Source organism: Schistocerca piceifrons, chromosome X, assembly GCF_021461385.2.
Source record: "Schistocerca piceifrons isolate TAMUIC-IGC-003096 chromosome X, iqSchPice1.1, whole genome shotgun sequence".
Taxonomy (NCBI): Eukaryota; Metazoa; Arthropoda; class Insecta; order Orthoptera; family Acrididae; genus Schistocerca; species Schistocerca piceifrons.
The window spans coordinates 313,089,330-313,103,513 of record NC_060149.1 but is presented as its reverse complement, the minus strand read 5'-3'; the positions used below and the strand labels follow the sequence as shown (position 1 = coordinate 313,103,513).

Genomic DNA, 14,184 nt, shown 5'->3' with positions numbered 1-14,184 from the left:
AATGTAATGCGGAAGAGACCCCCTAGATGTCCGAGACACTAACCGACCAGCATAAAAGCAGACGGGGCCAATTGTATAGTCAGCAGAAAAGTCGTAACAGCAGAATGAGTCGGTCAGGAGAGCTCACTGACTTCGAACACGGACTAGTCACTGGATGTCATCTGAGCAACAGATCCATCAGGGACATTTGAACCAGTCTTAACCAGCGCAAGTCGACTGTTGGGGATGTGTTTCTGAAGTGGAAAAGCGAAAGAACAGCCACAGCTAAACAAGACGAGGTGGACTTTACGGACAGGGATCGTCGTGCATTGCAAGATGTGGTTGTAAAAAGTCGCATGAACTCAGCGGAAAGAATCACTCGTGAGTTCCCGGGATGGTTCCTTTGAAAGGGCACGGCCGATTTCCTTCCCCACCCTTCCCTAATCCGATAGGACCGATGACCTCGCTGTTTGGTCCCCTCCCCCAAATCAACCCACCAGCCAATCAACTTATTAGTTCTTAAGTGCTATCAGCAGTCCACCTATCTCAGGTACTGCGCTTATAAAGTTGAAAAGAATAGTGTACAATGGTCGAGCAGCTTCTCACGACCCACGTATTTCTTTAATTAATACTAAGCGCTGCCCCAGATGGTGTCAGAGCGAGGCATGAGTTACAGTGACGAATAGCGCTATACCCTGTGTTAATGCGCTGGAAGAATTTGGGACTAGCAAATGTGTGGAGAACGTTGTCTGACATTACATGTAATGCCAGGAGTCAAGGACGGAAGAGGTAGCTTTACTGTATGTCGGTGTTTTTCGTGATTAGGGTCTAGATCCTTTATTGCTCTTAAGGAAGCGCTAATTGAGAAAGGATACGAGCTCATTTTAAAGAATTGTGCACTTCGTACAGTAGAGGAACAGTTCTAAGGCGTTGACTGTTTGTATCAGCATGACAGAGCACCCTGTCGTAAAGCAGCTTCTGTGAGGCAGCGGTTTTTGGACAATAACATTTCTGAAATTGACCGGCATGCGCAGACTCCCAACTTAAACCCAAATGCAACACCAGAAAGAATACCAAATAACGAAATTTTATTTATTGTTGGTGTAGTGTATGTTAGGGAGAGTACATTATTAAATTTTTTGTGAAAGGGCATACAGGTTGCGCCTTTAATTACATAGAGCTGTCTCTCCACAGCAACAACAATGGGTCTGATCTACATGTCTACTGACTCGCATTGAACGTGGGTGACAAATACGAGTATGTCATTCCATGCTATTTCCATTCTACACAGAGTTCACCAATTGCAGTGGCTAACCGGTGGTGATGTGTCATTCCCTCAACAATCCACGTCTATATGTTTGCTGTGGGTGAAGATACGGAGGAAGTGCTGGCGAGACATATCAGGATAGCACAGGTAGAATGCGTCCTTGCATTATCTTGTTGAAAGACAACATCATGGTGACCTTGAAGACAGGACACAGCCACTGGCCTTAACACGTCGGACCGGTAACCTCTGCTGTCCAGATAACCGGCTTTGTGAACCAGAGCATATTGTGTTGTGGATCCCATGGTGCACCATACGAACACGCAAGGTGTTGGGCCATTAAGACGATGACGGATACAGCATGGCAATGGTTTTCTACTTGGAGTTTCCACACACGGATACGTCCAGATTGACGGTGTACGTGGAGTCGTGAGTCGTCTGTAGAGACTACGCGGTGCTACTCCTCTGTCCAGTGTTGTTGGGCGCACCACTGTCAGAGATAATTAAGGATACGAATGTAATGTATCTATTGATGAACAAATGGACACTGTGGAGGGGGAGTGAGAGGGAGAGAGAACCAAGCAACAGAATGTATATGTTAGTAATAGGCAGCCATACAAAGCGTTGTTTGGAAAATACGAAGTAAATCGTTACACTACAAATACAAAGACGTGCAGTTACGTGGATAAAACTGACACACTTTTATCTACAATATTTACAGGCAGCTAAGCTGGCAAGATAAATTGTTAACTGATTCTGTTGAATTTACAGTGCTTTATCTCAGAATTCTGTCTTTACTGCTGAGTGGTCGCTAGAAACTAACGAGTGTGGCGCTGGTGTCAATGGCGTACCTTCGGCGTGACTTTTTGGTGTCCGCTGCTGGATTTCTCTGTAAGTCAACTTATAATTCTAGAAAGAGACGCGGAAGGATGCAGTTTGCACCGCTGTGTGCATGGTCATTTAAGGCGACCGCCATATGCATGTTTAGCGTCACTGGTCGTACATGCGGCGAATGACAGCGAGCACGGCTTCCGCTGGTGGACAGCCTGGAGTTAAATGTGGAGTGGCGTGCTGCCAGCACGTGCGTGGACGTACGACAGTTGCCGATCCCGCAGCAGCCGTAATTACACTCCTGGAAATGGAAAAAAGAACACATTGACACCGGTCTGTCAGACCCACCATACTTGCTCCGGACACTGCGAGAGGGCTGTACAAGCAATGATCACACGCACGGCACAGCGGACACACCAGGAACCGCGGTGTTGGCCGTCGAATGGCGCTAGCTGCGCAACATTTGTGCACCGCCGCCGTCAGTGTCAGCCAGTTTGCCGTGGCATACGGAGCTCCATCGCAGTCTTTAACACTGGTAGCATGCCGCGACAGCGTGGACGTGAACCGTATGTGCAGTTGACGGACTTTGAGCGAGGGCGTATAGTGGGCATGCGGGAGGCCGGGTGGACGTACCGCCGAATTGCTCAACACGTGGGGCGTGAGGTCTCCACAGTACATCGATGTTGTCGCCAGTGGTCGACGGGAGGTGCACGTGCCCGTCGACCTGGGACCGGACCGCAGCGACGCACGGATGCACGCCAAGACCGTAGGATCCTACGCAGTGCCGTAGGGGACCGCACCGCCACTTCCCAGCAAATTAGGGACACTGTTGCTCCTGGGGTATCGGCGAGGACCATTCGCAACCGTCTCCATGAAGCTGGGCTACGGTCCCGCACACCGTTAGGCCGTCTTCCGCTCACGCCCCAACATCGTGCAGCCCGCCTCCAGTGGTGTCGCGACAGGCGTGAATGGAGGGACGAATGGAGACGTGTCGTCTTTAGCGATGAGAGTCGCTTCTGCCTTGGTGCCAATGATGGTCGTATGCGTGTTTGGCGCCGTGCAGGTGAGCGCCACAATCAGGACTGCATACGACCGAGGCACACAGGGCCAACACCCGGCATCATGGTGTGGGGAGCGATCTCCTACACTGGCCGTACACCACTGGTCATCGTCGAGGGGACACTGAATAGTGCACGGTACATCCAAACCGTCATCGAACCCATCGTTCTACCATTCCTAGACCGGCAAGGGAACTTGCTGTTCCAACAGGACAATGCACGTCCGCATGTATCCCGTGCCACCCAACGTGCTCTAGAAGGTGTAAGTCAACTACCCTGGCCAGCAAGATCTCCGGATCTGTCCCCCATTGAGCATATTTGGGACTGGATGAAGCGTCGTCTCACGCGGTCTGCACGTCCAGCACGAACGCTGGTCCAACTTAGGCGCCAGGTGGAAATGGCATGGCAAGCCGTTCCACAGGACTACATCCAGCATCTCTACGATCGTCTCCATGGGAGAATAGCAGCCTGCATTGCTGCGAAAGGTGAATATACACTGTACTAGTGCCGACATTGTGCATGCTCTGTTGCCTGTGTCTATGTGCCTGTGGTTCTGTCAGTGTGATCATGTGATGTATCTGACCCCAGGAATGTGTCAATAAAGTTTCCCCTTCCTGGGACAATGAATTCACGGTGTTCTTATTTCAATTTCCAGGAGTGTATTTCAAATCTACAAACAGCTTTTGGGAGCGAAATGATTGGCTGGAGGTAATTAGCCGAGCACTTGATACAGTCCCTTCTTCCAGATTACGTAGTCTTTATGAATAATATCACTCGCAGTGTATGCGTTTTGAATTTCATAGCTTCGTAGATGAATTTGCTTTCGCGGGGGAAGAGGTGGTCTTAAACGGACAAGATCCTTCTTAGGGGGAGGTTCTCGTCGAAAAACATCAAAACTGGGTGAGGTAGTACCTGGCAGCAGGTGGCAGCACAATGCACCTAATATGAAAAACGTATGTTTTTTGGGGCGTCCGGACGCTTTTGATCACATAGTGTATATTTTTTACTGTCGTTTCTTGTTAAAAAGTCCGCAGCTCGTGTTCGTGCGGTAGCGTTCTCGCTTCCCGCGTCCGGGTTCGATTCCCGGCGGGGTCAGGGATTTTCTCTGCCTCGTGATGACTGGGTGTTGTGTGATGTCCTTAGGTTAGTTAGGTTTAAGTAGTTCTAAGTTATAGAGGACTGATGACCATAGATGTTAAGTCCCATAGTGCTCAGAGCCATTTGAACCATGTTTTGTTAACAAATACAACTTATTCCCAATAATTAGCAGCTTTTACTCAGCTAACCCTAGGCAGAAAGCTAATCTGCATTTGGGCCGCACTTCCTTGACTCCTGTGTAGACAGGCGTTCAGTATACTGCTACATCTATTTTCAATAAGCTCAAAAATGGTTCAAATGGCTCTGAGAACTATGGGACTTAATTTCTGAGGTGATCAGTCCCCTAGAACTTAGAACTACGTAAACCTAACTAACTTAAGGACATCACACACATCCATGCCAGAGGCAGGATTCGAACCTGCTACCGTAACGGTCGCTCGGTTCCAGACTGTAGCGCCTAGAACCGCTCATCCACCCCAGCCGGCTTCAATAAGCTACCACAAGCATTCAGAAATCTTAGCAGTAATCAAAGCGCTTTCAAATCGAAACTGGATAGTTTCCACATGGGTCACTCCTTCTATTCTGTCGAAGAGTTCCTTGAAAAATTAATCTGATTCTTATGTTATATTGTTGACTGCGTTTGCTGGAAATTATGGCTTGGCTTTTTTTGGGTTCATAAACATTTTATTTTATCTGCTATTACTTTTATGTTATAATTTCATGTACTGACACGTTCCATCACCTTGGAGATTTGCTCCTAAATTTTTTCCTTAAAAAAAACCCTCACTAATACTAAGACGGATTTGAGAGCTATAAAAATAGCAAGAGTAGTAATGCGCTGTTGAACATTAAAATTCCATCACCGTGAAGGTGGCCAGCAGCAGATTTCAGACTAGCGACAACTACATGCTTGGATATGTAAAGACCAAGTATGTGTAGCGCCATCTACATTCTTAATGCAGGAAAATGTTACCGAGTGGGTGTCTCATTCAGTATTCCAAGTATATTTTTTTTCTTACATTCATTAAATTTGGAAATTTGAGTTCCTACGGGACCAAACTGCTGAGATCACTGGTCCCTGGGCTTGCACACTACTCAATCTAACTTAAACTAACTTACGCTAGGGACTACACACACACACCCATGCCCGAGGGAGGACTCGAAACTCCGACGGGGGGAGCCGCGCGAACCGTAGCATCGTAGCAAGGCGCCCCAGAGCTCGCGGCTTACATTCATTAAAGTTTGTGACACAAACATCTGCACAACACTGGCAGTGGGAGAATATGAATTTTCGAGGACTCAACATGGAAGAAGCGTTATTGGAACTGCTACAAAACAACAAGAACAGATGAGTTTTCGATAACCACAAGTGGAAACTCTCGCGGTATTTGACTGGGTGTTGTGTGATGTCCTTAGGTTAGTTAGGTTTAAGTAGTTCTAAGTTCTAGGGGAATGATGACCATAGATGATAAGTCCCATAGTGCTCAGAGCCATTTGAACTATCTCGCGGTATTAGTCCCAGTGCCATCATGAAATCCAGTTTCGTTATCTCTTTTAATGAGAGTTTTGATTACTGCTAAGTTTTCCAGAAATTTCTCCAGTATAATTTTGCTGCTTATGACGTAATGGGCCCCATAGTTAGTGAGCTCCGTTTCTTGCTTGATCCTCTCATTACATAGAGAACTCCTAACTGTGCAGTTCCCCATGTTTGCGAGTAGGTGTGTGTGAGTACTACAGTAAATACATGTAGTCGCAATTGGTCTCCAGTTACATTAGTTACAAAGATCTCGTTCACAGTCGTACTGAGTGGCAGAACTGAGACTATTATATCGATATTGTAAGTTTGTTTGCATGACTCTTTTCTTTTTTGGGCAGAGTCCTTGAGTCTCAATTGCACGTACGATCAGCCTTTGATAAAGAGGTTAGATAACGGTTATTACACCAGCCAAGCCCCTTATTATTTGGAGTTTTAGCAATTGTAGAACGCTATGCATTAGTTCAGGCAGCAGAGCAGCATCTTCAGTGGAATCAGAATGTCACTATAGAGACATTTGGTTATATCTCAGCCAGCTCTGATACCTAGTCCCACAGCGCAACGTATCTACGAGAGTGTGCCGAAAAGTAATGCCTCCGAATATTTATGCGGAAATTCTTAACGTTTTTTAAACAAAACAAGCATAATTAACATTCTTCATATTTATTATTCATGTCTACATATTTATTTCTCAACGTAGTCACCATGGCGATGAACACATTTCTCCCAGTGAGACACCAGTTTCTTCATACCATCACTGTAAAAAGTTTGCTTTGTTGACGGAGATACAACCTCACCTCGGCTTGCACCACTTCATCACAATCTAATCGAAGTCCTCGAAGGTGTTCTTTAATTTTTGAAACAGATGAAAAAAAATGGTTCAAATAGCTCTGGGCACTATGGGACTTAACTTCTGAGGTCATCAGTCCCCTAGAACATAGAACTACTTAAACCTAACTAACCTAAGGACATCACACACATCCATGCGCGAGGCAGGATTCGAATCTGCGACCGTAGCGGTCTCACGGTTCCAGACTGTAGCGCCTAGAACCGCTCGGCCGGCCGGCTGAAACAGATGAAAATCGGATGGTGCCGAGTCGGGACTGTGCAGTGGATGATAGATGTCAGTAAGCCAATGGTGTCGGATTATTGCAGATGTCGCAGCGCTCGTACACTATGTGATCAAAAGTATCCGGACATCCCCAAAAACATAAGGTTTCCATATTAGGTGCATTTTGCTGCCACCTACCGCCAGGTGCTCCATATCAGCTACCTCAATAGTCATTAGACATGGTGATACAGCAGAATGGTGCGCTCCGCGGAACTTAAGGACTTCGAACGTGGTCAGGTGACTGGGTGTGCCGGCCGAAGTGGCCGTGCGGTTAAAGGCGCTGCAGTCTGGAACCGCAAGACCGCTACGGTCGCAGGTTCGAATCCTGCCTCGAGCATGGATGTTTGTGATGTCCTTAGGTTAGTTAGGTTTAACTAGTTCTAAGTTCTAGTGGACTAATGACCTCAGCAGTTGAGTCCCATAGTGCTCAGAGCCATTTGAACCACTTTTTTGACTGGGTGTTCCTTGTGTCATACGTCTGTATCCGAGATTTCCACACTCCTAAACATTCCCAGGTCCGCTGTTTCCGATGTTATAGTGAAGTGGAAAAAGTGAAGGGTAAAATAGAGCACTAAAGCGTACAGGCCGACCTCGGTTGTTGACTGACAGAGACCGCCGACAGTTGAAGAGAGTCGTAATGTGTAATAGGCAGACATCTACCCAGACCAATACACAGGAATTCCTAACTGCATCAGGATCCACTGCATGTACTATGACAGTTAGGCGAGAGGTGAGAAAACTTAGATTTCTTGAAGAGACACACATCACGCCGGTAAATGTCAAACGACGCCTCGGTTGGTGCAAGGAGCGTAAACATTGGACGATTGAACCGTGGAAAAACGTTGTGTGGAGTGACAAATCACGATACATAATGTGGCGATCCGATGGCAGGGAGTGGGTATGGCTAATGCCCGGTGAACGTCATCTGCCAGCATTTGTAGTGCCAACAATAAAATTGGGAGGCGGAGGTGTTGTAGTGTCGTCGTGTTTTTCACGGTGGGGGCTTACACCCGAAGTTGTTCTGCGTGGCACTATCACAGCACAGGCCTACATTGAGGTTTAAGCACCTTCTTGCTTCCCACTGTTGAAGAGCAATTCGGGGATGGCTATTGCATCTTTCAACACGATCGAGCACTTGTACATAATACACGGCCTGTGGCGGAGTGGTTACACGATAATAACATCCCTGTAATGTACTGGCTTGCACAGAGTCTTGACCTGAATCCTAGAGAACATCTTTGGGATGTTTTGGAACGCCGACTTCGCGCCAGGCCTCACCGACTGACATCGATACCTCTCCTCAGTGCAGCTCTCCGTGAAGAATGGGCTGCCATTCCCCAAGAAACATTCCAGCACCTGATTGAACGTATGCCTGCGAGAGTGGAAGCTGTCCTCAAGGATAAAGGTGGTCCAACACCGTACTGGATACCACCATTACCGATGGAGGGCGCCTCGAACTTGTAAGTCATTTTGAACCAGGTGTTCACATAATTTTGATCACATAGTGTATGTACTCTTGTACTGTCATGCCAACGAAGAAGGTGCTCCATGCTTGGACTAGCTCTTCGAATTCGGGTTTCAGTTTTCTGATTATCTTGCAGTACTTGGCAGAGTTCATGATTATGTCTTTAAGCATGAATTCCAAATCCACCACACCGTGAACATCCCAGAACGATGTGAGCATGACTTTGCCTGCTGATAGCATGGTCTTGAAATTTCTTTGGCATCGATGGTCTTTCGTCTCGAAACTTCATTAACGCTCTCTTCCTTTCGGCGTCAAATGGTAACCCAGTTTCCATCACCTGTCACACTTTTGTTAAGAAACCCATTACTCTCACGCTCGAAACGCAAAAGAATTTGTTGACAAATGTCCAATAACTTCTGTTTCCTGTCAGGAGTGAGCATTCGAGAAACCCACCATGCTCACGGTTCCCTGTACGGCCGTTCTGCAATGACGGCCTGTAAACGCTCTTGTGATAGATCACACTTACCTGAGACCTGTATCTGTATTATCCAATGGTTTTCTCTGATGGGTTCAACAGTCCGGTTCTGATGAGTCTCATTCGTTACCGTACGCGGTCGTCCACTCCAAGCTCTGTCACACTCGTTGACGTTAACACCAACGTTTCCTTCATTACGAGCGCGAGCAACCGAACCTCGCACATTTCTGACGTCGATACACTCATCAACCTACACAGCTTTCATTATTGTAGGGATTTCAGTTGGAGGCACGCTTTCTGCGGCCAGAAACTTGATTACAACACGCCGTTTCTCGAGCACCGATATAGCTACGTTACACACCGTCGTGTTACACGCTAGAAGTCAGAACGCTCTAGCGGCAGAAGGTTGCAACCTGAGTCAGCGAATCGGAAAAGTCGGCCAAGTAATATGCATCACATGTAATACCTCAACCTATGTTAAGAACAGGATAAAAAATTCGGTGGCAACACTTTTCAGCCTCGTACATCAGTAAGTCATGTTCTGCTTGTTCACACAGTAAACATCATTCATCGTGATCTCAGTGTTTAGCCTCAAATTCATGCCAGAACTGTAGAAATGACACGCCCAATGCTAGTATTACCAGATATTTTACCACGTCAGAAGTGTTTTTTAGACTCATGACGTCTATCGCTCACCTCGTTTCGAGCAGGATAATGATGCATCATACACATATACACACATGCATCATGCACACAGGAGAATCTGGAGAAACGCTGAGATCAGAAAAATAGTTCTTAGTTAAGAATCCTACGACGACCAGTCCAGGTCTGGATCGATACTACAATGTTAGTCTCATTGACAGATTGGGAAACATTCCTCCCGTTTAGACATTCCAAAGTTGACATCTCACTGCCATTTGTTCTCGTTCGAAAGGTGCTCGGTTTCCATGGAAAGTCATTTCATGGTTCCAATAATCAACAAACACATAATAATTTTTATAATGCTGCAACCAAACACCTAAAACATGTATAGACTGAATCTCTTTAATCAGAAGAAAACAGGCTAACCACTCGTGTACCGAGGAATCATACTGATTAAAGCATTCCACCAGTCGAGAATTTACGTGTATTCCGTCATTTTGCCCGGGTTCAGGATGCCCCTTGAGTTTATCTTGGGAAAATTCACTGTTAATTTGCTACTTTTCCCTACGCCACTGTCTGTCTTTTAAAGAATGGATTCTTCTTCTTCTTTCCAAGGAGTCTGACTCTCTTCGAACAGCAGTCTCTTTTACTCTACTTCACAGTATCTTATATCTGTTGCATCACGTTTAGCCACTCAAGGTGCTCACAACTCTTTTGTGAGTAGGTGGGTTACTAGCACGAGGCCTCAAACTATTTGTAGTTCTTTTTCCTTTCTTTTACTGCATTCTTACTCTCTGACTATACCTTTTCTCAGTCTTGGCCTGTAGGAAAGATTCCCTCTTCACAAGCTGACTTGTTTGTAGGACATTGATTATGACTGTTCCCACTTTGTTTATTTATTTTACAGGAATTACTTCGGTTATCTCATTTTTTGAACTCTATATCCGGGCCTGACCCCCACTCCTTCAATTGTTTTACATAAATGCCGACCGTTCAGGGAAGGTCGCTTAGTACTCAGCCCCATAGCCAGTACAAGTGAGGGGTCGTCAAGTGGTTGTCCCCGACTATGCAGGAAACAGATTATTGATGCCCGAAGTGTTATTTAACCAAGGGTCTAGAGGGGTAGGTGCTTCTCCGATTGGGAGCACAAGCAATAAGAGCAATGGCCATCAAGACAAGTGGCCATTCGTTTTGCAGGCTTGCTCCCGTGGGACAGAAGAAGAAACCTTTTTAATCTTTTTCTTTGTCCAGATATTGTGAAACCTACATCATTTTTCCTTTTCTGGTGTTCTGTGTCTTAGTAGTAAGACGCTGTTATAAAAAACATTAGTTCCTCAAACAGTCTCCGCTATTTGTAAGTAAAACAAGGAAAATAAAGATTAATAAGACACAAAATTATAAAACCAATCGTATAATATCAGTTCCGACGTTAACAGACGACATCGTGCCTTCGCCTGTCGTCAATAACGAATCATTTTTCTCACGAATCCTTGGCGGTCAAGTTCTGTTCCATTACCGGTACACATGAAAGACGCTGTTTTAAATGTGTCGTGGAATATTTCGACGTTGCGTTCTGTTCCGTTCCGTGACGTCCAATTTGAATCGGCTTTTAAACAATGTTCTACACTCGTTCTTCCTTCCATTCTTCTAATTATCCATTGTAACACAAATATAATGCGGCAATAGCCCTTATTTCTCTCACCTATTCTATGCCGCTACGAATTTGATGTAGCCCATGAACAGGTAGTATGAATCAGTCTTTAGATTAAACTTAACTTGACTGCAGTTAAGGCAGGCTAGACTTGCAACCTCATCCTGTCACTAAAATCACAACCTCTACAACTTAAAAGTCTCCAGTTCCTCCACATCACATTGGCTGTTGTTATTATTGTTATTATTATTGTAATTGTTATTATCAGCAGTAACATTTGCAGTGATACGAAGATTCTTAAAAATGGTTCAAATGGCTCTGAGCACTATGGGACTTAACTCCTGAGGTCATCAATCCCCTAGAACTTAGAACTACTTAAACCTAACTAACCTAAGGACACCACACACATCCATGCACGATGCAGGATTCCAACCTGCGACCGTAACAGTCGCACGGTTCCAGACTGCAGCGCCTAGAACCGCTCGGCCACTCTGGCCGGCGAAGATTCTTATTTGTCACCACTATGCCGACTGGACATGTAGCATTCAAGCAAATAAGGTATTTGTAGATATACAGGGTGTAACAAGAATAAGTGGTACCTTAATATGTACACACACCAGTGCATTGGTTGTTTTCTCTCTGTGTCGAATAGTCTTCCGACAAACATTACGACCTGATTTTTCTGCATGGTCACAACTAAACCACCAACTGAACTAAGCCTGTCAGTATAAACAAACTGTTTTGCATCCACATGTCTGCCCACAGAAAATAAGCATTAATGGCTTGCTCTTGTCAAATGAACTTCAAGGTATTATGCAGCCAAAAGCATACAACTTGTAGTTGCTATATTTATTTGTCTGCAGATAATGTCAATATACTGATGTAATGTTGTGCAATACACAGCCACCAGTATAAATATCTGTACTTTCACCTATTACACCATTTTCCAGGATGAACGGTCAGTCTTCAAGGATATTACAGCAACGCTCATTTGAAACAAAAACTTCATATAGATATATCCCGAAGAGAATGCATTTAATGTCACTGTCGTACATTTTTCTTGTGTTGTTGTTGTTGTTGTGGTCTTCAGTCCTGAGACTGGTTTGATGCAGCTCTCCATGCTATTCTGTCCTGGGCAAGCTGCTTCATCTACCAGTACCTACTGCAGCCTACATCCTTCTGAATCTGCTTAGTGTATTCATATCTTGGTCTCCCTCTACGATTTTTACCCTCCACGTGGCCCTCCAATACTAAATTGGTGATCCCTCGGTGTCTCAGAACATGTCCTACCAACCGATCCCTTCTTCTAGTCAAGTTGTGCCACAAACTCCTCTTCTCCCCAATTCTATTCAATGCCTCCTCGTTAGTTATGTCATCTACCCATCTATTCTTCAGCATCCTTCTGCAGCACCGCATTTCGAAAGCTTCTATTCTCTTCTTGTCTAAGCTATTTATCGTCCACGTTTCACTTCCTCCGGCCGCGGTGTTCTAACGGTTCTAGGCGCTCAGTCCGGAACCGCGCGACTGCTACGGTCGCAGGTTCGAATCCTGCCTCGGGCATGGATGTGTGTGATGTCCTTAGGTTAGTGAGGTTTAAGTAGTTCTACGTGCTAGGGGACTGATGACCACAGATGTTAAGTCCCACAGTGCTCAGAGCCATTTGAACCATTTTTTTTCACGTCCATACATGGCTACACTCCATACAAATACTTTCAGAAACGACTTCCTGACATTTAAATCTATACTCGATGTTAACAATTTTTTCTTCTTCAGAAACGCTTTCCTTGCCATTGCCAGTCTACATTTTATATCCTCTCTATTTCGACCATCATCAGTTATTTTGCTTCCCAAATAGCAAAACTACTTTAAGTGTCTCATTTCCTAATCTAATTCCCTCAGCATCACCCGACTTAATTCGACTACATTCCATTATCCTCGTTTTGCTTTTGTTGATGTTCATCTTATACCCTCCTTTCAAGACACTGTCCATTCCGTTCAACTGCTCTTCCAACTCCTTTACTGTCTCTGACAGAATTACAATGTCATCGGCGAACCTCAAAGTTTTTATTTCCTCTCCATGGATTTTAATACCTACTCCAAACTTTTCTTTTGTTTCCTTTTTTGCTTGCTCAATATACAGATTGAATAACATCGGGGAGAGGCTACAACCCTGTCTCACTCCCTTCCCAACCACTGCTTCCCTTTCATACCCCCCGACTCTTATAACTGCCATCTGCTTTCTGTACAAATTGTAAATAGCTTTTCGCTCTCTGTATTTTACCCTTGCCACCTTCAGAATTTGAAAGAGAATATTCCAATCAACATTGTCAAAAGCTTTCTCTAAGTCTACAAATGCTAGAAACGTAGGTTTGCCTTTCCTTAATCTTTCTTCTAAGATAAGTTGTAGGGTCAGTATTGCCTCACGTGTTCCAACATTTCTACGGAATCCAAACTGATCTTCCCCGAGGTCGGCTTCTATCAGTTTTTCCATTCGTCTGTAAAGAATTCGCGTTAGTGTTTTGCAGCTGTGACTTATTAAACTGATAGTTCGATAAGTTTCACATCTGTCAACACCTGCTTTCTTTGGAAATTACTATATTCTTCTTGAAGTCTGAGGGTATTTCGCCTGTCATACATTTTGCTCACCAGATGGTAGAGTTTTTTTCAGGACTGGCTCTCCCAAGGCTGTCAGTAGTTCTAATGGGATGTTGTCTACTCCGGGGCCTTGTTTCGACTTAGGTCTTTCAGTGCTCTGTCAAACTCTTCACGCAATATCACATCTCTCAATTCATCCTCATCTACATCCTCTTCCATTTCCATAATATTGTCCTTAAGTACATCGCCCTTGTATAGACCCTCTATATACTCCTTCCACCCTTCTGCTTTCCCTTCTTTGCTTAGAACTGGGTTCCCACCAAAGCTCTTGATATTCATACAACTGGCGCCCTTTTCTCCAAAGGTCTCTTTAATTTTCCTGTAGTCAATATCTATCTTACCCCTAGTGAGATAAGCCTCTACATCCTTACATTTGTCCTCTTGCCATTCCTGCTTAGCCATTTTGCACTTCCTGTCGATA

General features: G+C 45.1%; 1 protein-coding gene across 1 annotated transcript in view; it reads left to right on the top strand.

Annotated features, from left to right (window-relative positions):
• The window catches only part of LOC124722333, a 215,843-nt gene extending 209,640 nt beyond the window's left edge, over positions 1–6,203 (top strand). Inside the window, exon 5 of the mRNA XM_047247508.1 lies at positions 6,106–6,203. Within this exon, the coding sequence (XP_047103464.1) occupies positions 6,106–6,203 (98 nt within the window). The remainder of the gene's footprint in view (positions 1–6,105) is intronic.
• The last annotated feature ends 7,981 nt before the right edge of the window (positions 6,204–14,184 follow it).